Below are 26,938 nucleotides of genomic sequence, written 5' to 3'. Positions count from 1 at the left end.
AACACCACTAATATATATCTGTATATACACTAATATATATCTATATAGATATATATCTATAAATACACTAATAATATCTATATATTATATATTAGATCTATATTATATATAGATATATATTAGTGGTGTTTTATTTTAAACATGGAAAAATATGGATTTTGGGTTACTTTTTTTAATCCAAAAATTGGGGATTTTTTTTATCAGAGAAAACCAGAATCTCTGATGACCAGTAAGTAAGAGGTGTTTTGGGATTTTCCTTATCGTCTTTAAGTGATACCTCAGCATAAAAAGATGCTTGTTTCTTCAGTAGGCACTGCCTTATTTTGTGCAAGATACACAGCTGCAGTTATTCTCTCGTTAATTTTTTTGGCATTGCTTTCTTCAGTGAGAGCAAAACTGAACCTATAGGTTCAGCCCTATCCAAAGTACATTCTCTGCAGTTACTACATTGAAAAACAAAGAAAGAGTATTTAATAAATAACTAAAAGTTGTTTAGGTGTAGGAACTCATTATTGACATACCTGGTTCACAAGGTAATGAGCCAAATTTCACCACAGATATCCTTTTTTTCAGACTCTTTTTGGGCCGAGGATTCCAAATGTCTAAACCCCCCTCTCCCCCCAGAAAAACCCAACATGCCTATTTGAATAACGTGGAAGAAAGTGAATCCGTTTATTTAATAGTATTTCAGCAAACATGCTGTGCTTTAAGTTGTTGAAATGCTGTGATTACCTATTAAGCAACTCTCCAGTCCCCTGCACAAGCCATGGAATCAATTTAAGAATTTTCACATCACAAGAGCATATTCTTGAGATCTTCTGGGACTCTACGGGCTGAAGGAAGACCAGATATGGTAAACATGATCTGCTCAGCCAATTTAAAACAAGACCACCACCACATGCCTTGGCTTACATTTGAAAGCTTTGGGAATTGGACAGCTTAGAGGAAAGTATTAGATCAGCCCAAAAGCTCAATGGATCAATAGATTAGTATGTTGGAGGCCTCTTTGTTTTTATATGTTAACAGGTGCAGAAAGCTTCCTCTGGTTACAAGCAACCTCATATAGAACATTAACTTAGAAAACTGGATCAGGAAATACACTGGCTCAGCCAGCAAATTACTCAAACAGGAGGAAAGTGGATTTTTTTAAAGTTTTTTTTTTTTTAAGTATGTGCCTGATTTTTACAGCCATTGCTGCAATTTCAGAATGAGCAATTGTTTGCTATTAGTGAAACAACAGAAGAGCACTTCGTATCTTCCATGCACTGCACACATTAATTAATCCTCACAGTAACCCTTAGGTGCATAGTAACAATTCCTGAGATTTTATTGCTATGAATGGAATTTAGATCTTAAATGAAAGGAATTTATTATTTTTTGAAAACTATCAAATATTACAGAGTTATATCACTCTGACATCAACTGCAATGTGACATAGTCCAGTTCCTAACCCTCAGGTTACCGCTGCTGCAGCCTAGCATTTGATTTGCACGAAGGGGAATTCATTGGAATTACTTCAAGGCTTACAAAATGTTGACACAAGGCAGACGCTAAATGTTTCACTGAACCCAATCCAGGTCCAATAAAGGCAAACAACTCAAAGTTGAAACTTTATGGGAGCTGAAGCTGATCTGAGAAGCTTCCTGTTGTGCCAGGAAAATCTTTTCATTTTCTGAGGTTGTCACTGGAAGACATTAGGAGCCTCAAAATACAGATATACCATGTTTTCTCACATACAACACAGACCTTTTCCTCCAAAATTCGGACAAAAAAAAGGGGTATGTGTTTTAAATAGGGAAGCTATTTTCTTTCCTGGAAAACTAGGAAGCCTGGACACACTTTGCATGCCATGCAGCTGCCAAGATGGCAGCCATTTGGGGCTGCTCAGCAATAGGAAGGAGCAGAATCTTGCATTAACCTTCATAACTAGTCATTGGCTGAGCAGTAGCACATGCCCAAAGCAGCAAGTGAGCTGTATGAGGCTTGTGATACAGAGACAATACTTTACTTACAGGAACTTACATAAAGTACTTACAGTAAAGAACAGTCTTGCTACTGCCCTTGCAGCGGTCTCAGTGCTTAACCTTGCATGCTAATAGTTAAGTCCTGGGAACAAAGTGTGTAGGAACTGTGGCATTCTGTCTGCCATACCAGGAAGTTCCTAATACCATACCTCTTGGACTTGCTACCTTTCCAGGAGGACTTAATTTTATCATGCAGTCAACAAACTCATTATTTCTCCATTCTGCTTTCCAAAAAAAGGTGCATGTTTCATTGGGCAGGGTCAGGGAGCATGTTGTGTGTAAGAAAATGTGGTACTTGATAGAGATTTTCTTTTCTCCATAGTAATACTTATGATAGACTGAAAAACTTGAGTTCTTGAAAGCAAGACTGAGAACACCTTATGATGCTAATTTTGTTAGCCAATCATTGCTTTAAGGTGATCTTGCATAAATAGTATAGGCTGTTCTATACTGATACAACTATGTGGATTCACTTCCCCCACAGCCCCCCAAAAGTCATTTGTGGTATGGGCTCAGAAAGCTTCTAGATGTCTACAGACATCTGAAGGATTAGGCAACAGCATCACTGCTACAGTTGGCTAACCAATTAGGGCTGAGTTGTGTGGTTGCAGCAGCTAACTTTATTATATGTATACAATGGCCTCTGCCACTAGGATTGAACAGCCCAAACTCACGTACAGGAACCAGACTGGGAAAAGAAGTCAGCAGCCCGGCACCAACTAGGTATTTGGACCAGTGGCTTATGGAACATAGCACCATGACCCATTTCATACCCAGGCCATGTGAAGTGTGTGCAGAGCACCTGGTCTCTGGAGGTGACCGATTTGAGGGAGGCTCACACCCACTGACAGCTATTTTGGCTATTTCCAGACAGTGCCACTGGCAGTAAGTACCTGAGATTTGGGGAACTGAGCCTGGTAGTTGTGAGTGAGGGCTGCTGGTGAAGCTTTTAAGATTAAGTTACACAAACACTTGTCTAGAATGCTTTAGACAGGGATGATTCTGCCTTAAGCAAGGGCCTAATCTCCTGAGGTTCATTCCAGCCCTAGTTTCACATGATTCTAACTTAACAGTGTTATCATATTGCATCTGCCAAAGGGACCTGTCCCAGTTAAATCAGAAGTAGTCAGTATTTTTTCTAAGGCCAAGATCACAGTAAGCCACTATACACTGCTCTGTGTCTGCTTGGTGTGCTGGAGATTACAGCCAATAAATATAAATAAATCTACTATGAACAAGGTAGAGATTTGTGTCAAGGCATAAGAACTTCATGTTCTGTTTTACTTTCTTAAATTGCACAATTCCATTCACATAAAAGTAAGAACTTAACCCCCTGGAAAGTAACTGAACACCAGCTGGACATTACCTGGGCTCTGGAATGTCTTGGAGGATCCTGCCCAGCAGTCTGCACTGTGGCCAGGGCAGTTTCTGAACCAAGAGGCAAACCTGTGCCGGAACTCTGAGTCTCCTAATGGGCTGTGACTGCAGGCTGCCCACGGGCTAGCTATGCATGTTTTCAACCATGCCTCTGGACACAAAGTGACAATGGAAGGAAGGCAGATGAAAATAATACCAAACGTTCAGGCACTGGGTGCGGAGGGTGGTAGAAAATGAGGGGTTTCCTCTGATGGCAGAGAGAGGAAGGGCTCTGCAAGTGGGAAGATCTTTTAAAAACGAAGAAAGTAAAGGTGTAACAGAAAACCAGAAGGCTGTTACCCGAGGAGATAAAAATAGCAGGCTGAGCTAACTACAAGGGAAATGTTAAACCGGGGGAAAGAAAGAGGGTGACTGCAGTAGTTTACTTTGCATAGTTCAGCAGGGCAGAGCCCTGCTTGGGGTAGCAGGGACCATGTTGCAGTCCCTAGACCAGCAGCAGCCAGGCAGCAAGCCTAATTAGAAAACACCTGTGGGTAGCTGGGGGAGTCACCTGATCAGAACAAGGCAGGCCTAAGAGGCACTCAACCATTATTACTATAATAATATTACTTTTTAAACACATAATGATTGTCAGAAGGTTTATTAACTTCTTCCCTACCCCACAATAATTTGACTAAAATTCTCTTTTACCAACACTGTAACTAAGGCTGCATACCAAGGTTGGGCCTATCATTACTGTAACACAAGAAGTACCAAAGACTAAGATTTGGTATCTAACCCTAATACAGGCAGACTTTATAAGTAATCTGGAGGTGCTCAAGGTAACAATTAAATTGGGCATTGCTATAAGAACAGTTTTTTTCTTGTAGCACTATTGAGACAAGGATTCTGCATGCAACCGAGCTATTACAATGCAAATACACAAGGGGAGATGAATTAAGGTTGCATTGCCAACCATAATCGTAACTTCTGACTGTATGAATTTGTAGCCTTGGCAGTTCTTTCAGTATTTCTTCAGGTATATTCCTATTTATAAAATATAAATGTGTGTGCATGCACAAAAACATATGTACATTCACAGCTGATGAACTATTGAGTGCTTTGTGATTTGTGTACTTCTTTTTACCCCAAATAAAGCAACAGTCTCACCAAAGAGTCAGATAAAATTGACATCTCATGTCCTCCAAATGACCAAAAATTTCTATTATTTGTAACAAATATTTCATCCAAACATTCCTTACTTGGTGGAACAGCCAGAACCCCCAAAATAAAATCTTAAGTTTGTCAATTTCATAGTACAATTTTGTCAATAGTCTATTATACCCCAGTACAGGAGTTCCCAACCTTTTTATGCCATGGTTTGGCAAACTGCGGACCACCACACAGAGCCCCATGGCCAGAATTTCTGGTTGGAACAGTTAATAATCAGAAAGGAAGTGTGGATCCATGGTAAGTTGGAAAAAAAAAACAACAACCAAGAACTAACTGATGATGAGCTTTTGCTGATATGTTAAAATGAATACATTTCCACGAAAAGCAATAGCTGCAAATATCAAAATACCTTTCCTTATGTGCAAATTAATTTGAAGGTGAAAGTCTATGTAGCTAGTCCAACTTCTGATAATGCCTCTCCAATTTGTTTTTAAATCATTGATCCATAACTACTATTTCCCCCAAAAAATATAAGGATTCAAGAAAGTTGACAAAAATGACACATATGGGACACAGAACACGTGCAATACAGACTGCTCCCAGTCCTGTTATGGACAGACCACACCTAAGGGTGAAAATTTAATTAATTTGGCTGGCTGCTGAGACCACTAGCTAACACAAACGGTGTTGGCAATTTCTGAGGCAGGTAGGCATCTCTGCATAAGAAACTGGACTGCTTTCAACTCAGCAAGGCACGATAGCTCTCGCACTGTAGAGTCTACCAGGCACGGTTCCAGTTCTAACAGAAAAACTGTTAACAAGTCACTTGAGCCATCCAGACCCCATCCACCTATAACATAGGGTGAAAAATCATTTACAGATGACAGAGGCTACCACAGTTCATTGACTACAGCTAGCTCAGAAATGATTACTTGGTGCGGCACCTTTAATAAAGCAGTGAATAACATAAACATCACCAATAAAAGTAAAAATGAGCTTGATTGAAAAATACTTGATACTTTTCTTTTGTACACTCTAAACAGTTGAATCAGTCTAGTCCAGAATCATAATTCACATAACATCGAAATTCATTGGCTAAGTTTCGAGTATGTTTTGGAATGAATTTGCACATCTTCACACCAAGAAGCCTTGCTGCATGCTCCTCCATGATGGCACCTGAAGCAGAAAGAATTATGGTTTGATGAGAAAAGGTCAACAGAACTATTTTTTTCCCCTCTTTCAAACAGCTCTTCCAAGATCCCTTATTTTTTAATTTTCTTCTCATCTTTTTAAAGCCTCATGGCGCAGCAAGCATGCCTGGACTGCAGAAAGGGTTGCAGGTCACTTAAAATCATCAGGAGAGAGAAAGAAGGAACAAAATCATGCAAGACTCCAGGACTCAAGAACAACTTCTTCAATCCACTGTTTTGGGGCCGGGCAGAACTCGTTTGACCTCCCAAATTCAAGTTAAGAGAGCGTAATCCAAGACAAACTCAGATGCTACATACTGTACTACCACATGTTGAATGAAGAAACCCTAAAATGTGGGAGACAAGAATTCTTGTTGGTGATATCTTTTATTGGATCAACTGCATGGTCCAACAGACACACAGAAGCTTTCAGGTATCACAGTACCCTTGATACCCAAAAGCTTGTCTAGGTCTCTTCCAATCATGCAGTTGCCCCTCGCCTATTTCCTGGACCATTATGGTAACAACATCATCTGGACTCGAGAATGCAATACTTGAAGCTACTCAGTTTGAAGCCGGAAGTACACTAGAGCGCTATCACAACATGGCCAGAGCACCTCTTTGTGGTACTTGAAACAAAGGAGATGTAGAGAGTCTAGGGTAAGAAGCAGCACTCATAGGTACAACTGCTACCCTATAGCACTGCTCAGCTATGCCCCTAATAGTTTAATTTTCACTGTTCAGTTTTGCTGCATGGGGGCTGAAGTTTTTAAAGCCATGGCAAAATCTCTATAGACCAATCTGCATGACAGCGGTTGCATCTATCAATTAACAAGAGAGGGTGCCCTTACCGTTCACATCCTTCTTTTCAGGAAAATCCTAAAACTTTGTTCTTTTAGAAAAAGTCTTTGCTAAAAAAGTCCTCCATCACAGACCAGACGCAGTGACTACAGTCTAGTAATCACTCCCTCCTGTTATCTTCCCCCCGCTATCATTTTAGGCTAACCAGGCAGATTTATCTGACACCTTAAAACATCAGGCAGCAGCTGTAAGATAGTTTCTAAAGGAAGTTCCTAAGGGCGCGAGCATCCTCCATTTCTACCAAGTGAGCATGGATACATTTAAAAATGTTTTTAAAATGTTTCTTTACTATCCAGTTAGCATAAACAAATTTCAACTGCCTGAATTTAAAAGAATTAGTATGTGATTGGAAGAACACTGTTTCTTCCTCAACTTGCCTCAAAACAGTTTATTAACTTTTAGTAGAACTAAGAATGACGCAGTTAATAGGCTTGCCCTTTTCCAACTCAAAACTAGCATTCTGCGTGGAAGGGAAGGGCTGCCTGGGTCTGAATGGTAGCCTAGCACAACTCTGGAAACCTGGGAGGTCAAGTGGTGGAAAACTTCTGAGGAGCCAGGCAAGTGAGCAGGCAAGAAACTGAACTCCCAAGGTCCCTTCCAACCATAATTTTATATGATTCTATGAACAGATTTCCAATAGACCCTTGCCTGGGCTCTGTCAAAATCCTGCTGACGCCAAACTCTCCTTGTAAAAATGGTTCCATTTAGATGAATTGACAATTCTGACAAAAATCAATTCTCAGAATTCTTCCAAGCAGCTCCAAATACCCGCGACATTCAGATTAACTGTTTACATTAACAAACCCAGAAAGTTCTGAAAACTTAATGGCCACCATGAGAAATTCACTCCCACTAGACAAATATAGTATTAGCTTCACCCAAACAATGAAGGAAGTTTAGAGACATATCAATTTTAAGATATTTGTATTTTCTCAAAAGACACAAGAGACCATACCTGTACAAAGCAGAACCTTTCCTTTTGTTAAGTATTTGATGGTCTCTGCTGTTTTACTGAGGCACTCTTCAGACAGATAAGGTGGATCTGCTATTACTATGTCAAAACTGTGTGGCAGGACATTTTTAGGTAAATTCAAAGGATTACTATAGTCATAGAAGATAAATTCCTCTCCATATACAGAAAATCTTTTGTCATACTCCAGGATACACACTGAAAAGTCTTTGCCATGTTGTTCTTTTAGTTTCTGATAAACACTTGGTGCACTAACACATGCTATCCTGAAAAGGAGCAAATGAACAAATATGTCAGAATATTCCTTTTAAAGAGACAGATAAACAAAGAAATAAACAGAGCATATTAGAATTGGGATGAAACCACAACACAGATTCCCACCACACCAAAATTCAAATAGGGGATTTGGAGTCAGATATATAATAAAAATATAAAACCTCTCAAATTTCCAAGCTGCTCAAATTTTTGGAGTGTTTGAATAGTGTATTTTGGTCCTCATCTTTTACTTGGATTTCTACTCCTTATACCTTCCTTATTTTTTTGGTCCAATCCCTGCTCCTCAAAAAGCCAAGTCAATATAAAAGCCATTAATGATTCATTGATTTCAGCAGAAGCTGTTGTCTGTTAGTAAATATCAGGCCTGCTTCTTGATATTGAAAATGACACAACTTACGTGCACAGTTTTCAAAAGTTAATAATAAGCAACATCATGCTAATTGTAAGAGTACTATCAAAGAGACAGAATCAAAAACAGCACAGATATTGCTGACACTAAGCTAGTTTTAGAGAAATTTGATGAAACTCAGATTAGTTAATACATAGTTGTGTTAAACTCCGCAAGATCTTGTTTCATGGCAAAACAGAACTAAAATAAAAACTCCTCTTTGGAAAAAAAAGTATAACAATCAAGATGATTTTAATATTAGTCTATAAAACAGGCATAAGAGTGAAACAAAAAAGCTAAATCATGCTGTTCAAACCTAAATCATACAGAAAACCAGAACTATCCATACACATATAAAAAAAAATTAGACATTTTTTTTTTTATTCCCAGCAGAAAGCAATCCATACAAACCTCTCTCCCCTGCACTCACTCCTAAAAGTAGACGTTTCATATATTTATATTTATGCATGATATTAAGCTTTAAGACACACACTCTGGACAGCAGCTTGGGGTCACCTGTAAATTTACCAAGTGTGCACTCCCTTTTCTATGATTTTGTATAGATCATAGAAAAATAGGGTGGAAGAAAACACAGAAAATCATCTAGTCCAGCCTCTTGCTCAAGGCAAAATCATCCCTATCTAAACCACCCCAGCCAAGCATTTGTCCAGCCTACAAATGAAAACTTTCTGTGACAGAGTTTCCAGGACCTACCCCAGTATTCTATTCCAATCTTCCCTCACAGTTAGAAAGTTCCTTCTACTACTAAATTGCTCTCATTCAAATTACAGTTGTTGCTTCTCATCCTGTCCCCTGCAGACAGAAGAATCTACCGTCCTCTTCACACTCTCTTTGTATTGAAGACTTAACTAATGCTCCTCAGTCTTCTCCATTTTTTTTTTTACCTCTAATCATTTTTGTTGCTCTGTACTGGACTCTTTCCACTCAGTATTTCCTGAAGTGTTGTGCCCAGAATCGGACATAGCACTCCAGGAGAAGTCTTACCAGTGCTGAACAGAGTGGAAGAAGCACTTCCCATGACACTCCTGTTAAAACATCCCAGCAAGTTCTTAGTCATTTTTGCAACAAGCACACTGTTGACTCTTATTCAGCTGGCAGTCCACTATGATCACTAGATTCTTTTCTGCAGAACTGAAGCCTAGCCAGTCATTCCCCAATTTGTATTTGTGCATTCAAATGTTTTGTCGTAAGTGAAGAACTTTGTACTTGTCTGGACTGAATATCAGTCTCTCTCCTTCAGACCATTTCCTCAGAGTATTTAAGTAATTTGAAACCTAATCCCATCCTCCAATGTGTACCTCACCACCAGCACACAGCAGCTGTTACATTCGACTACCTGTACACAAGCTATACAAGTGAGCTAAATCACCCTAACTTTAATTATGTACAAAGCAGATTTAAAAAGTGAGAGCAGTTTTGCTACCTGTTGTATTACTATAGCCAATGACACTGTTACAGTGTAACAGTTACTGGTCTCCCTTCACCCCTTTTGAAACTCTAAGCCTCCTGTGCGCACTCAATTAATTCTATCCTCCAAGTCAGAGATATCCAACTCCTTAGCAGCTGGGGATCTCACACAGCAGGGGCTGAACCAGTAGTGTTGCATGTCACCAGGGCCACACCAGCAGCAATCACAGCCCCTGCCTTCTTCCCCACTGACTGCAAGCTCCCCCAGCATCATTCAAGTGGGCAGCTCCCCAACACCACTGCACCATGCATTCAGTTGGGCACCCCTACCCCTTAGAGGCAGGCTTCCCTGAGCCATGCCACCCTGCCCTGCTACACTTCCTAGGCTGGAGCCCCGCCCCCCCCCAACTGCCTTGTCAAAGAAGGAAATCCAGTTATGCATGACTTGCTCTTAACATTACACTATCACTGTCCTTATCTGCTTAGAAACAGATTCTAGAAGATATGCTCCCATATTTTTCTAGGTATCAAGGTCAGACTGATCGGGCAGTAATTCACAGAGTCTTCCTTATTCCCTTTTATAAATATGAACATTATATATTTGCCCCTTTCTAGTCATCTGGGACTTCATTTGTCTTCCATGAGTTGTCAGAAATAATAGGCAATGGTTCTGTAAATACCTTAGTCAATTCCCAGAGTACTCTCAGATGAATCTCATCCAGCCTTGATGACTTAAATCCTCGTTTCTCTAAGTAGTCTCTAACCTGTTCTTTCTCTAGGCTGATTATGTTCTGCCTTAACCTTACTGCTAACTGTGCCTGTCTGCTGAAACCTGATCTTTTTTTGTAAAAACTGAAATAAAAATGCATGCAACTAGTCAGCCTCCTCCACATCATTCCTTACTACATTCCCCTCCCCATTCAGTAAGGAATCTATACTTTCCTTGGATTTCATTTCTAACACACTTGTAGAAGTACTTTTATTGTCTTCTATGTCCCTTGTTATCCATATCTCAATTTCTATTTTGGACTACCTATTTTCTCCCTACAGGCCTGTATGTACACATGTGTGTATCCGACTAATGTTTTTGTTTCTATTTTATGCTATATATAACACCACCACATATGGTTGTGTTAGAACTGTTAATAAAATAATGTTAAGCATTTAAACATCACATCCACCAAAGGGCCATAATACTCTTTATACACATAAATGAATTAAGCCATTTAGCATTCTATGAAGTAGCTATGTTACGTATTATCAGCACTTACAGATAAGGTGACTAAAGCCGATTTTCATGAATGGATTGCTTAGAGTTCCACAATTAAAACACTCAGAGCCAGAATTAAAGTCCAGCTCTCCTAACTCCTAGTTCAGTGTTTAACCACTAGACTGACTGTTAATACTTCTTATTGCCCAAGAGATAATGTATGCATAGAAATAAGATGTAGAAAGTTGTATACTGAGAATATTTTTAGTAAGAGCAATCCTCTTGTTTTATAAAATTATCATTAAAACCCACCTGCCACCTTTTCCAGCTGCCAAAACAGCTTCATTAGCTAGGCATGATGCAGTTTCATCACTGTACCAAAACTGGCTCAGTTGCTGGGAAGAAGGGAAAAAAAAAAATCACAGTTATTAACAGTAGAGATCCTTCTCACTGCTGTATACGACAATTAGCTTTCATTAACTTGTCAGGCTGTTTCAAGAAAACCAAAAATCCAAAGCAACCTTTTAGTTCATAAACTTCACTCCTGCAATTCTCAGTAACTCTTACTGATCTGAAAAACAGATTTCTTTCCCGACAGCCCCCTTATTTCCGCAATAAAGTGTGTTTGGATGTGACAGACTGATTAGGTTACACTTACATGTTCCCCATGCATTGTCTACTACAGCAGCATTTCCCTAACTTTTGGGGGCTACGTTCTACCAGAATGAAGTCAACCATTCTTGGGCTCCCCCTTATTTCCCCTGTCTCCACTTCCCTTCACCACCACTGGCCGCTGCTCCTCACCCCTCCCCTCCACCTCCTGCTGCTATCTTGGCTTTGCTTCCCCCACCCCATAACCTTCTGCACCTCCCCAGGTGGGCTGTGCGCCACAGTTTAGTAAATGCTGTACTACAGTATCTGAAGTCAACCCGTCTGGAATTAAACTTTAAAAAAGGGTATCTACTTTTCTCTAGGTATCTCCCCTGCCCCATGAATTTCAATTAGTACCTAAATGGGACCAAAAAAATTGCAGCCAGCTTCACTGACAAGTCAGGACAACCCTGTGACACTGACATGCATGATATGGAAATTATAGGATTAGATTTTCCCCTCGCCTGGAACTGTACTGTTTCCATGTCTCCATCCCTTTTCCTATATTACTGCTCCTCTCTAACTGTAATAACTGTATCACTATTACTAATACACTTCATTTTCTGAAGTTGTTTCTTACCCAGTCCTCCTCAACTGAGCCAACAGAATAGTGATTAAAATCTTCAGAGGTCTTCATGCCCTCTCTCTGCTGCTGTTCTATATAAAACTCCTGCAAGGCAGCTAGAGTATGGGATGAAAGCTGAGGGATATCATCATCATCGTCACCCATTTTCCAGCTTTAATGAGAAGCATTTAATATTAGGTCAAACTTTTTAATGACAACAGTATTTAATAAAGGCCCATTCACTCAAAATTAAACACTGGCATACCTGCTACCTAGAACACTGATAAGCCTCACAGCTAGGAACCAACATGAGAAAGCATCTTTCTCTTTCATTCTAAGGGGGTACACCGACCTGAGCAGGGGAAGCTGGCTGCACTTCTTACCACGGCACTGTTCTTAGACCTCACAACCTTAAACCCTCACATTCTATTTCTATCAGCTTCTAGTTTATAAGTCTTTCTTACACTTTTCATGGAAGATGACATACTGCTCTATCCTTCCCACCTAAAAATGATGCAAGTGCCTCTAAATAATTAACTAGTTAATGCAGGGGTGTGGTAAAGGAACAGGGGTGTGGTAAAGGAACAGTTAAGGTCACATAATTTCTGTCCTTGAGTAAGCCTCCCACTCATCTCATGATAACCTTCACATTACATAAAGATTTCCCTGAATGCTGAGAAGTCCTCCATAAACTAAAGCAAAGCAAGTAAGAGGCTCTGTAGAGGTCTTCTCAGATGCCAGTGCTTGGCTAGAAATCTGTATAATCTGCATACACATATATGAACAAGAATGTAAATGAAATAAGACACACTGGTCATAAACTGGGAAGGCTTGGCTTGTTTATAAACAACATCAAAAATCTCAACTGAGTTACATCATGTTGGTCTGCTTCCCTTGACTCTCTATTCATTACTCTCTGTGAAGTTCAAGGCACTCATGATATCTGAGGGATGAACTAGAGTACTGGTTCTCTATCTCAGTGGCCTCAAGGCAACCTCCATAACTTGTCTGAATTTCATGGCACCCTGCTTCAGGATCACTGAGCTAGAATCTAAATTCAGATATGGAGGGGTGCCTTCGGGCTAAAAAGGCTGTGAACCACCCATCTAGCTGGTGCCACGTATGGGTGCTGGGGGCAAGACCCAACCCTGCCATGCTCTACTGTTTCCACTGTCTGCCCTTTTCCAGTACTCCCTCTTCCCTCCCAGGTCTGTACCCAAGGGAACAAGGGCAGGTCCCCACTGCTGGGACTGGTCTCATATGCCAGTGAGAACCTTTTGCTTAGCTGACCTAAAAGTAAAGGATAGTTCCTTGAGAATGAATCTCAAAGGTAACATAAAGCTGGAGAAAATATCAGGTACTAAGCAATTCTTTAATTTAAGCCATAACAAGACCAATGGTTGGAAGTTAACAGCAAAACAACTTAAATTAGAAATAAGGCAAAAATGTAACAGTGAGGGTGAATAACCATTGGAACAAATAACCCAGGTAAGTGATGGATCCAACCAAGACTAGTTTTATTTTTGGTAGGTATACTCTAGTCCCAAAGTGGCCTACCTTTTTGCCAGGCATGTCACCAGCTCCTCAGCAGCATACCTGATCTGGTTTGTGCCCTGGGCTGCTGGAACGAAGGTGGGGGAGCCAGAGACTCCAGCCAACAACCCACGTTCCTGAGTGGCAGGCAACTTGCAACAGGAGGTGGTGCTGCAGGGGTGTATGGTCACAGGCTCCAAATCATGAGCTTTAAACTATTCACAGGGAACCCTGGTCAGTCTTGGGCTGCTTCCAAACAAAGAATTTTACAGGGCTGGCAGGTAGCCTGATAATACCAGACACAGCTGCTGTAGTTGGAGACCAATGCTACCTACCAAGCCCATGACACAACTTCAGTCCTACCCACATTGAGACAAACAGCATGAACATGTAGCTAGATGCTGTATCTTGCACTAAAATACAGCAGGGCAAGTATAACATCTGCCTAAGCCCTTAACTGTGTTACCCATATGAAGTGTGTATATGCGCTTGCTTAGGAAAAGAACAAAAGGGGGGCATGGAAGAGAAACATATAGTTGAGAATAGGTTACGATTAAACAAAGGGCACAGTAAAGAGTATTTTATTGCTTTAAGTTGCAGCAGGGATGGCGGCAAAGTATTTTTCACTGGGGCGGATGGACTTAGCTCTCAGACAGAGAGAAGCATCAGATACCTCAGACAGAAGGTACCATCCTGACCAGGCATGACGACCACCCCAGGAAGGGTGTGAAGAAGACGCATGGCATGAGACCCCACGTGCTACCCAGCCAGTGCTGTACTGACCGCTACTAACACAAGCACGAGTCAGGAGCGCCCCCCGCCCCGCAGGGAGAGTTGTGCCCAGCCCGCCCCCCTCCGACAGGCCACTGACGTGGGAGGTGCCAAAGCACCCGCTCGCCCAGGGCACCATCCCCCCGGGCGACCCTGCGCGCCCAGTCCGGCCTCAGGGCTGCCCCGTCCCTGACCCCGACGGCACCTCAGCCCAGGCCCTGGGGCCGCGCAATACTGCCGTCTCCCAGGGGCCCCCGCGGCGTGACGTCACTGCAGCCGGGGTTAGGGGCAAAACCCTCCCAACTAGCCCAGGCCCCGCGGCTCCTCCCCCACCTCAGCTGCCGCCGTCGCCACTCGGGACTTGCGCCCCCCCCAGTCCTCATCGGCTGCGGCCGCGCCCCCCCCGGCTCACTCACCACCGGCGCCCAGGAGGCAGGCTGGCAAGGAACGCGCCACCCTCGCCCCCTGCTGGCAGTTGCCGCCCGCGTTGCTGGGGTTGAGGGAGGGGCCACCCCCACCCCCATGGAACCTAACTGGGCTGCGAGCTGATCGGCCATTGGCTGCCGCCGCTGCTCCTCCCCCGTCCCCTCCCCTGCGGGCGCTGAGCGCGCGGGAGCGGGAGCAGGGGTCCGGGCCGGACGCCGCAGGCGAAGCCCGCGCGGGGAGGGGGTTAAGGCTCCCAGGTCGGGCGTTTCCAAGGCTCGGCGCCAGCCCCAGTGTTGCTTAGTGTACGGTAACTATCACATTTGCAGCATAATCTCAACCCCTGTAAGATACAGGACCGATAATAACGAGTGATCAAGCGAAGATAATTGTTGAGGCATCTAAGTGATGCAGCTAAATCTCAGTCCCTCTCAGAGCCCTTTCCGACTCCTGGATTTCCTTATTGCCCCTTGCCTTGAAACACAAAAATGTTTCAACTAGAATGACCCCATTCTTGCTCCCTCCCTGCAAGGTCACAGCGAGCAATATAAAGTAAAGAGGACAGCCACTTATTTGCATATTTTTTCCGTGTACAACAGGTTTTCAGCAAATAGGGTAATTTTGAGCTTCCTATATGGTAATTCTGTATTAAGACCCAGCAATGCTGGCTACCACCTGCCAACAGCTCTTCATTTAAAAAAGGCTGCGTTACACACCCGCCTGGGAGCAGGCGTGAGCCTTAGAGCTGAAGTAGTGGCTGATACTGGTCACAAACAGTGTAATGCCAACACTGAAAACTAAAATCCTATTAACAGCTGGCTAGGAACAGGCCAGCTCCGCTTTTGCCCTGAGGATGGAAGGGAACAGTCGGTCCCATTACCCCCCTCTGCCAACACAGGGCCCGGCAGAGGCTAACCCTTCACAGCTGAGTAAGTGGGAGCATCTACTACTGAGATGCCCAGTTAGCTCATAGGTCTCCATCTGTAGATCTGGAGTAAACTAATTAACTCTGCCATAGGTTACTACTGCTTGATACAAGTACTAATCTAGTCAGAGTTATTACTCCACTGCAGCACATATGTAAACTCTGATGGAGCTGGCCAGGGTCTGCCAGCTAGCCCTACACTGAAGTACCCTCATGCCCCACCCTGCCCTGTTGCAGCACACTGAGCTGGGGCAGAGCAGCCCCGTGCTGGCAGGCTACCCCCTGGGGCTGCTCTGCCACAGCTCAGTGTGCTGCAGCCCCTGGAGCATGTGAAGACACTTGTGCCTAGGAGTAATAAACTACAGCATGAATTGCACTAGAGTTTATTCAGCCAAGCTAATTTCATGTGTAGATACACTGAGTGTAGGGGTGGCTAACCTGCAATGTGCTGCCACAAGTGGTCGTGCATGGCAGCAGATGGCAGATCTGGAGGGATCAGAGCACACAGGGCAGGGAACAAAGTCAAGTAGCACCAGGCAGAGAGCAGAAAGCAGAGCAGCAGGTGAGGCAAGTGAGTGGCAGACAGGGTGGGGTTAGGGTTTACTTTGTGATACACCTGCCTAAGAGGTTGGCTCCCTACTGTGTTGATTGCTAAGACACCACACTGCGCTGCTTTGTTCCTGACCAAGAAAGAAAAATGGCCACAAATAGAGTTCACTACATCTTTCCTTTCAATTTTTAGGCAGAAGTGGGCATTAATTAGAGCCTTATACAATGGGTATGTTGGAAATGAACATTTCTTCCCAAACTAGAGTTGAAATCATCAATAATAAATTTTAGTGTACAATTTTACGTATGCAATGTGTTAACAGACAGAACACATTAATGTCTGTGAACTGTGCTATGCAGTATGATCCCAGATTTATGCTCTTTTCTCTTTAAAAATGCAGCTCGAGCTATTTGTGCTCTTTCTAGAGGGACTACAGCATGTACATTATACTAACATACAGGTGGACCTCGAGAGCCTGGCACATGTCTTCATATAGCTTCACCCTTGCTCCCCCCACTAAATAAAACTTGTAATCACTCTGCCATCACAAGAAGCAGGAAGGAAAATATATAAAATATATTTAGCAAAACCAGTAAAATTAAAGTGAAACAAAAATGCAGTCAAGTAGCAAACATTTTGTACAGCAGCAGTTTTTACACTGTTTTCCTACATATACCTCTGCACTTATTTCACACTTTCTTTGAGAAGGAAGCAAATAGAAGTAGTAAGCTAATGTTCAGAAAAAATAAACATGATTTTTCCCCCTGAAAAGTTGGGACTTTTTTTTTTTTTTTTTTTTTTAAACACTCCAATTCAGAATATAGGAAGAAGGAAATAAGCTTTTCAGTCCACAAATGCAGTGTCTACACTGGTCTTCTTTTACAGGTTATACTAGTCCACATATACAGTCATTGGATCTAGACATGATCTGGCCACCTTAAAGGATGTAGATAACAAACACATTTTAACCAAGATACAAAACGGTTATCTATATTCTCTTGCTTTCCTGAGGCTGAATGAGTTATTTAAATATATGTGCGCTTATCAAAATCCATACGTAGGATACAGTACATTTTCAACAGCAGTTTTGAAGAAATGATGAAAGTGCATAAAAGCCTGCAGACAGGCAAAAAAAGTACTTTAGAACAGTCTTTCCTTAGAATAGCCGAAGAATTTAAGCCTTCTCAAAAGTAGCGCTGATCTTGGGAGAGTTCCTAAAAACTTTAAAACATTGTTGACAGTAACGGCAATTATTTGAAGCTAACAAAATGCCACTAAAAAGGATTGGTTTATACAAAGAATTAGGTCTAGTACTATAATTAAAGAGTCCTTACAACTTCTTAGAAAGATGTGGAGCCAACTTTCAACTGAACATTTTGCTGGAATCTCACAACAACACTCTTCTTCAGTAAATATATTCAGCAACAGACGTGTGGTGGTTGTGATGTGTCACAATCCCAATTTGTATTTTTACTAGAATCACAGCAGTGAGATAGAGCAAATCAAGCTTGTTTGTAACAGTGAACAGAAACTCCTATTCAGGCCAGATATGGGAGGGCAGAGAAATGGGACATCATATGCAAAGCTGCTATTGTACCCTGCTAATTTTGTAAAGGCAATGCAGCATCAAACAAGACTAAAATATCTAACTGGAAGTAAACAGTGAAATTTGTAATGAATCAAAATTTTTACTGGCATTAAAAAACCAAAGATGATTTTTTTCTACAGCATTACCCAAACAAAAATGTTTTTATTAACTGAAATTCATGACACAGTGTCAGACAGTGCCACAGTGTCAGCAGCAGTGTCAGATCTCAGATGCATTCCAGAATGAATGTTTTCAAGTGTGCTTAATTGAAATTCCAATGTTTCTTAATCCCATCAAGATTTAGGGACTTCTTTTGCCCCCATTTTGAGGTCACAGCTACTTTTGTTTCCCACCGATTCATTTAGACATCTTTCTTGACAATTTGCAAGGAAAAAAAATAATTTCAATAGGAAAATAAAGAGTTGACACGCTTGTTCACAAGAAATTGCATCTGGGCAGGGGAAAGCTCTTGAACACTACAATGAGGTAAGCAGTACATACAAACAAAATGAAAAAGCATTTCAAGACACTTACATGAAGAAGTGTGAATAAAGGCTTTGTACGCAAATCATTTAAATTTATTCCAGACCTCACATTTGTTAATGTAAAGCGGAATAGCTCAATTTCTACATGAAAGGCTCTTGGATATACTACTATTTTAAACTTTGTGAGTTGTTCTCAAAAAAACATTTGCTTCTCTCTTATCTAAGCTTTCACTGAATTAAAGATGGGCCAACACAAATCTATTACTGTTGTAATTATACTTCTGAAGCCCATAAAAATTAAACTTAAAACATAGTCAGGATGTATAGTGCACTGTTGCCATTGTAGTTTTACTTTCAGGATGTGAAGCAATCTGAAATACCTGAAAGCATAAAAAAGAAAAAGGGAACAAGATATAGAGTAGCTGCTGACTCATCAAAATAAGTATATATCAGGATTGCTAACATTAACTGAACTTTTCTGAAAGACATCAGTAACAGTTGCATGCAACTTATGTGCAAGAGCAGATTAAAAGATAAAATTTGGAAAACAATGCCAAGTAGTGAACTAAACTGTTTAGCTATTCAGGATGAATACAAGTTTCTAGATAGTGTATTTCTGTCTCCATGATAAATGGAATTGAATTGCTGCTATATACTTTAGGGGACAATTGCATTTAACATTTGTCCCTGTTCCTCCTGATGAAATATTTGCCTTATAATATCAGATGTTCTTGTGTCCCTGCTATAAAAGATGCGCATCAGTGTATTGTAAAATCTAGAATTACTGATTTCAACTGAGTTTACTTCAAATTCACACTGCCATAAAAGAAAAACTCTGCCTTGGGATTTCAGAACATTCCTATTTCTATTACATGAATGTATACCACACTCCTATTCATGGTTTCAATGCAGGTGAAATAGCAGGAAAAAACAAGCAATAGTACACTCACGTCACAACGGCCAAAACAAAACACCACATCCTTAGTGGAAAACAATTTTTACCTTCACCCCATTTATGGATCTTAAAAATGCACGTGTTAATTTTTAAATTGGATATTAGCTTATGATAAGACTTTACTATATAATCATTTGCTTCCTAAAAAGTCCTGTTGCAGCAATTGTGAAATAATTATATTCAACTTCATGCCTTCAACTGCCATATTCAAATTGTGCAGAGAAAATGCAGTTGAAATGAACTACCATTTCAATCCCCATTTTTAAACTTGAAATAGACTTGTAATTTCTTTTTAAAATTAAACATAAAGTATTTACATATTACCATTGACAGCAATACTACTAGTATTTATTCCCTTAAAACCACAAGTTCACTGCATGAAGGTTCCTTATTCTGCAGAAAGGAAACAAATGTGTATTCTATTTTCATACAACTGTAACATCTATCATAATTCAATTGCAGATTGCAAATGCCATGAGGACTGGCATCAGAAAGGATTTTTACCCAATTCAGATCTCAAACCACACTGGCTGGAAAAAACTGTCTCCCACAACGTATTTAATTTGAAGATATGAGAATTGCTTACTGATCTCTGCTAAACCTTTCATGAAAATACACTGAAAGAAATTATGTGAAAATGTGTTGAGAGGAGGGGAAGAGAAGAGAAAAAGGGCAGACAAATAGAATCTCAGTTCACAGAGCAGAATGGAAGGGCTAGGAAAGCTTGTATATCTTGATTTCCAAGGCTGAATTCAAAATATTGTAGTGAGAAAGGTTTTGGTGTGACATTTGATCACTTGCATGTTACAGTTCTGTTAACATGATTTCCCCAATCAGCATAAATTGCCGCTCTAGCAAACCACCCTCTTAGGAAGTACTACTTTGATTTTCTTGTCAGGATCTAGTCATGCTAGGAGCCAATTCATAAAACTAGGCAAAGCTTAGTTCCATTGATTTGATTCCTATGGTCAGGCCCCAGTTACACTGACCACTGTTTCTCTAAGCAGCACAGCCATGACTTGTGAAATGGGCTAGTGATTTTAGTTCTGGCATAATAACCTAATGCTCACCCTTCCCCCCCAGCCAAACCAAATATGCTGTAAGTGGCAACCTTGTTGGATGTCTCAATAGAGGCACCAAAGACTGAATCAGCTTAGAAACAACCATCATTTTACTCTTAAGACTAGAACTGAGGCACATGATGGGAAGATTACTTTTATAGCAGTCATCTAAACTACAATTTACAGTAGGCGCTTACTGTACTCTAGTGTGGTGGACTATCCCTGTTGAATATTACAGAACTGGTATCTGTGCTCTCTTAGTCACTTCAATGTGGTCAATCACACACCTTATATAAGTGCTAAACTTACAAACATTAAATATTTACATAACATTTTAAATCTTCAAAGCACTTTATAGGCATAAACCAATCCTCACAACACCCCTGTGAGGTAGGTATTATCTCCATTTTACAGATGAGACGCAGCTTTTAAATGACCCGTCCATGACCCCAAAGGGAGTCAGTGGAAAAGCTGGTATGAAAATTTAGGAGTTGGTCTTCCACTCCCATGCTCTGTCCATGAAACCACTCTCAAAAAAACCCCTTCAGTTTAAGATGTAATGAAGTAATTTCAATTGCAATTATATAAAAGTGTTTTACAATAGAAGTACTACATATTTTTAATTTTAAACAAATTATTTTTAAAATAATTGAAATTAGAAATGAAAACAATTTCTTTAAAATAAGATCTCTTTATGAGGGGAACTGACTTTTTCTGACCAAGCTTATCCTCTAAAACTACGGAGTTTAAATATACAGGGTGAGATCCCACTAAACATTTGTGGCTTAATAAGTGCTATACACTATCAAGCAGGAGACCCAGATTCAAATCTCAGACTCACTCTCTCAACTAGCAGGATTTGGCCCTACAAACAAAAATCTCAGTTCCTGAGGAAAACAGGGAGCCTTTTGATCACTCAACACGAAATAACTTCTTACCTGTTAGGAGTGGCATAAACAAAGTTCCATGTGATTTATAGAAAATTAAAATGCAATGGACCTGAAAGCAGAGCTTCAATGAAAGTCACCCTTCCCTCTCTACATGAAGCTTATTTTTGTAGGCCTTGAATTTCATGACCTTAGAAGACACCCCAATAGAGCTTTACCAGCTAATGGGTTGAACTGCGGGGATGTGGCCAGAGCAGACCGTAGGGGATGTGGGGCCCGGGGCAAATCTTCCTATGTGGGGGGCCCCCTAACACTCCACAAAGAGGAGGGGGTCTCCATGATTCTTCTGTGGCGCAGGGCTGAGCTGCCAGGTCCAGGCGGGCCCTGTGGGAGGGGCCGCAGCCGCTCCACCCGGCTCCGCAGGGCCCCCCGCCCCAAAGCGCAAGGCCTAGGACAGTTGCCCCGATTTGCTGTACCCTAGGGATGGTCCTGGATGTGGTTAGTTAGCACTAGAAATGGTGATTTAAATCAAAAGGTGTGTGGAGAGAAAAAAAAAGACAAAGTTATTTGAATCCCCAGCTTTAGAACTGAAACCCAGTGGTAACAATCTATTTTACCAAAGAACTCATCTTGCATTTTCACAAAGAAAAATATAAAAGTTACAATACATGGTTTATAATTAAATCAGCTGGAGTTTTATACACTAGTTGAAAAACATGAAAAATGTTTGTTTCAAACCATTATTCACTTTGCAAAGTGGGGGGGGGGAGGAAATCAATGCAGTGATATCATTACATTATCAATTTTAAACAGACTCAGGGTTGATTTCAAAGCCACAGAAGTCACCGGGAGTTTTTCTGTGGCATTCTTCAGACTTTTGATGTAACGCTTTAATTGCTGAGGAACGTAAAAGCTCAGAGAAGGTAATTTTTAAAAAAAGGGACAAGTCAAGTAGGTTAGGTGCAGAAGCAGACATCCAGCCAGAAGAAGTATAACTTAAAAAAACCTATTCCCAAAACTTTAGTGTCATCTATGAAGTTATTGCACATAGACTTCTTTGCATTTTCTCAACAAAAACACCAGGTGAGGTGAAAAGATCAATGTTTAACATACTGACAGTTTTAAAAAAAGGAATCAGGAAAAATGTTGTTAAGCTTGTAAAATAAATGCAACAAAGTAAAAAAATTACAAAATTTAAAAGCTTACTGGACAGTGTCCCTTCATATAAAGTTCACTTAAAATGAAAGGATAAAATAAACTAAATTTTAAGTATTCTTCAACAGCCACTTATGAATGTCAATGTCTACAGCTTGCCTAGCCAGCTCTTAAAGCCAACACATTGTGTCAGTGATCTTGAATGTACACTGGGCTAGATTAATCAAAAAACAGAATTGGTTCAGTAGTTTTGGAATAATCTCTAGAATGCCTGGAGGTCAGCATGAATGGGAGGCACTATTTTAATAAATAAAGTAATTCTGAAAATATTGGATACATTTGTTTCACATACTGTTTGAGCACATTATTTTTTCAAATCAGATCTGAAAAAGTAAAAATATTTGTCTGTGAGGAATCTGGCCCAGTAGTTCAATGCTTGGCAGTGCCAATGTAGACTAGCGATTCTTACTATTGCTCATGCTTCTAAGTCTGAATTGCCTTTCAACAAAAGGTATGTTTTGAAAACTGTTACAGAACGTAAAATGTCAGATATGAATGCTAAAAGCAGCTCCTATAAATTTGCAATCCATATGATGGAACAACTGGAAACAAGGCTGAATAAAACAGAATGACACACTGGTATCATTTTCCCATCACAAATGCAAGTTGTTTTGTTGTATACGTAAGAAAGCAATATTTTTAAAGAAGAAATGTGAAGACAATTTCCCTGTTCAAAAAATATTACTAAAATCTTAAAACAGATGAAATACAATATTAATTATGAAGGAATATTGTCTAACACATTTTATGGGTATCTTAAGGTGTAGGTTTATTCCAGCCCAGTTTTCATATTAGCAACGGATTAAGTTAAGAGAAAATGTTCTGAAAAGATGGCACTTTTTGCCCTCATATTCCATACAGGACACTCATGGATTTAACTCAAAGTATGCCTTGGACCACTGTGACTGGCACAGCACTACAGATTTATGCCATTTGTAATTCTGGCAAATGTGATTTTTTTTGAGATGAAAAGCTGAAGAATGGCACAGTTGCAAACATGATGCTATACACAGCACTGTAAAGGTGTATATACTGTACATTTTATATAAATGTAAAAACCACATGGAAAACATTCAACATCACAATCTAGCAGAGGTCTCAAGCATAAGACCAAAGGGCCAAATTCTTCCTTGCCTGCTCCCTGACAAAACCTTGTATCCAGCATACAATGTGTGTGTGTTCATTTCAGCTTCGTCTGGTTCATGACTTGCATCTGATTCCATGTTCTTGCATTTCTCTCCCTTGTTCCGCTATATCTAGCTATTGGCTGGTAATATGAAACCCCCCTGCAACCCCATACCCACCCCCGCACCCCTAAGAGCTGACATGTTCACACACACAGCTGAGCAAAGGAGCAAGAGGCAAGAGCACCAAAAGATCTGGAGGTGGTAGCAGGAAAAAAATTCACTGCAGATTCTAATAGTCTTTCTGCCCCTAAAAAACAAATATATATGGCCCTTGGCTAAAACACCATTTGGAACCCCCAGACTAGCATAATTGTTTTATCTAATGCCCCAACTTAAAAAACAGTTTGTAAAATCACTAATTTATGCCCTTTGAATTGTTATTGCTTAAGCAAACGGTTCAGTGTAGAAATACATTGCAGCTGTGTGCGACTTGGGTGTGGGTTAAAACAGGTACTGAAAGTAAAACTACACATGAACCTTGCTTTAGACTCGCACTCCAACATTACTTGTACATCCACATGAAGAGGGCTGCAACAGATACCCAGCAGCTTAATGCCAACATCCTAAGCTAACTCTAAAGACTCAAATCTTGCCTTACACTTCTTATCTAAAGTGTATCAGCTTTTTCTTCTTCTTTTTTTTTTTTTTTTTTTTTTTTTAAATTAAGGCAATGAAATGGCTACAGTTCCTAAAGTTCATTTTAGGGGAACAAAAATATACACCTTTTTCCTTTTGAACTTCAGGCAGCAGAACATAACATAGAAACCTGTATTACATAAAACATGCAACACCAGGCTGATGTAGAAAAACAAAACACAAGTTTAAAATACCATTTGGTGTTTTTTCATTGGATCACTAATTCAACCTTCAGAGAGGAAAAAAAAGCTTGAATTAGCTAAACTGTTTACAGTTTTGTACGTGTCTATGTCATACTCTACGATGATTTTCAGTAACAAAAAAAATAATCTGTAAAAGTCTGTCTGACCACTCATGTTTTAAACCAATGGGGAAAAGGCACTGAAGCTATTTTTCACTGTGCCCATATTGGTTTGCACATTTTTAATGTCAATTTGCTGTTCATTCTTTACAACAAACAAAGTATGACAGATTGTGGCTAACACACAATAGCAGAAGCTGATTCAAAGTTGACCTCTCCTATTTCACTCTGTTATATCAAACTTCCAGGCTCTCTAAAATCTGAGATGGCTGCAAAGAACCCAGAAATAGTTACAAGGTTTAGTCAGCATTCAGCATTTCTCAGTGCATTTTGCAGAAAGGGTCTAAATGAGGCATAGGAGTTTTGTTGTTTATTTTACACAGAGAAGTCCACCAACATTGGCCATAAATTCCTCTAAACTCTTTAGGAAGGCCATCTTCTGCTTACGGTCCAGTGTAGGAGGAGTGCTGCTTGCAGTAAGCTTGTTGAAGGCATCTGCTAATCGCTGGTAAATGACTGGATCTTGTTGGCTTGATAGTAATGTTTCAACTAGCTCTGAATATTCTGCCTGTTGAGCAAACAGCAGCCATTAACAACATAGAAAATAAAATTCAAATCATCCTGTATACACCTTCCTATACCAGGACAAAGAACTGCAAACAAAATCAATTTGTGATAGGAAGTTATCAGCAGCTTTAAAATAATTTATATAATAATACTAGTGTACAGTACCACTTCTCATATAGCCAGTGTAACCAAAAGGGCAGTAAAAGTGAATGTGGAGCTACCCTCAACACGCCCAAATTAGGTAAAACTCTTTAAAGGCAAAAAGTGGGGTAGATGTACACCTTACAGACTAACTGAATCAGAGATGCATAAATTTTCATAAACAGCAGCTTACTTCATCAGATGCCATGAAGTTTTGTTGTCCAAAAACAACTACCCTATGGTCAGCAATGTAATGTCCAGAAGCTTGTTTGTCTTTCTGGAACTGAAGTCAGATCAGTGTTCATTCATTCTTTCACATAGGGATTGCTTTGCTTGTCCAATGTAGACAGCACAGAGGCATTTAGCAGATGACAGTGTACATCATGTTGGTACAGGAACAGGTGAATGGACTTTGGATGTTATAATTCACATCATTAGGTCCACTGATGATATGGTCCATGTTGATAAGGGGGAACAGCTGGCATCCTTGTCCAGAACAAGGTCTGGTGCCTTGGTGAGAATAGGAGTTAAGTCTATTATTGGAAAGATATTGTGGTTGGGGGATTAATTGTAAGCCACGACAGATTTGTCTCCCATAGTACCTTGAGATGGTTATTATTTTTTCCAGGAAGGGCTGAGTCCATTATTAATGGGTCTGAGTAGCTGACAACCAAAGGAATTGGTGTTGTCCTTGTTTTAGAGCTGACATTGTAAAAGGTCAGAGTGGAGGCTGAATCTGGCTCTGTTGATTTAAGTGGCTACAGTTTTACGCTTGTATTGTAAATGTAAGAATCCCTTCTCCAAATCCTTAAGGTGTGCACTCTGGTCAGTGGGATCAGAGCAGATATGGTTGTAACCTACAGCTAGGCTGTAGACACTGGATCTAGTGGTGTATTTAGGATAAGAGCTGCTGGTGTGGAGGTAGCTGCAGTGGTCCGTCAGTTTCCAACATGAACATGGTGGTGATATGGCCACAGCAAACTTTCACAGTGGTATCCAAGAAATGAAGTTGCTGGGTGGAATATTCCTGAGTCAAGAGTGGCTGTTCTTAGACAGCAAAACCTTAAAAACCAACTTAAACAAGAAACTGCAGAGCAAGAAACCATTCAGAGACTGGACTGTGTTAGATAGGATGTAAACCAATGGTGCTCAACTTTTTGGACCCACACTGGCCCCATGGGGAGTCCTGTGGGCTGGATGACAAGGTGCTAGGGACTGAATCTGACCCACAGGCTGGGGATCACTCCCCCTGATCTAAACCAAGGGTACAAATTCTAATCTCATTACCTGGATTAGCCTTTACAAGCCATACGACTAGGGTGACCATATGTCCAACTTTGGCCAGATTCTGAAGGCTGGTTCTGGCCGGTTGGTCAACAGTTCCAGGCAGGTGGGCAGGCAAGCACCACTGCCACTGTGCAGAAGCAACAAATGCAAGGACCTTGGATATGGCACCTTAAATAGAGTGACCATATGTCTAGCTACCTTCTGCCTGACTTTGGACTAGCATGGCTAACTACCTCTTCAAACCCTTTATGCCAGACCAACTGAATGATAAAGCAGTAGTACACCCCTGATAAAGCAGCAGTATAAAATAGTAAAATCACAAAGGAACAATGGC

At 40.6% G+C, this 26,938-nt stretch overlaps 2 protein-coding genes across 4 annotated transcripts in view; both read right to left on the bottom strand.

Annotated features, from left to right (window-relative positions):
* Positions 1 to 1,355: 1,355 nt before the first annotated feature.
* Positions 1,356 to 12,294, bottom strand: EEF1AKMT1 (eukaryotic translation elongation factor 1 alpha lysine methyltransferase 1). Its single transcript, XM_019530196.1, has 4 exons — positions 12,108 to 12,294; positions 11,189 to 11,271; positions 7,560 to 7,840; positions 1,356 to 5,729 (listed from the first exon to the last, which is right to left on the bottom strand). The coding sequence occupies exons 1-4, from the start codon at positions 12,255 to 12,257 to the stop codon at positions 5,602 to 5,604; spliced, it is 642 nt and encodes a 213-aa protein (XP_019385741.1). The 5' UTR covers positions 12,258 to 12,294; the 3' UTR covers positions 1,356 to 5,601.
* A 4,561-nt stretch (positions 12,295 to 16,855) lies between these two features.
* XPO4 (exportin 4) overlaps positions 16,856 to 26,938 on the bottom strand; it is a 106,977-nt gene continuing 96,894 nt past the window's right edge. For all 3 annotated transcript variants that reach the window (XM_019530184.1, XM_019530185.1, XM_019530183.1), the window contains one exon: positions 16,856 to 25,177. In XM_019530184.1, the coding sequence (XP_019385729.1) occupies positions 24,980 to 25,177 (198 nt within the window). In that variant the 3' untranslated portion in view covers positions 16,856 to 24,979. The remainder of the gene's footprint in view (positions 25,178 to 26,938) is intronic.

The sequence above is a fragment of the Crocodylus porosus genome, unplaced genomic scaffold (genome assembly GCF_001723895.1).
Source record: "Crocodylus porosus isolate Cpor-Errol unplaced genomic scaffold, CroPor_comp1, whole genome shotgun sequence".
NCBI classification, from domain to species: Eukaryota; Metazoa; Chordata; order Crocodylia; family Crocodylidae; genus Crocodylus; species Crocodylus porosus.
Note: the sequence above shows the minus strand (reverse complement) of the source record. Positions and strands in the feature narration are given on the sequence as shown.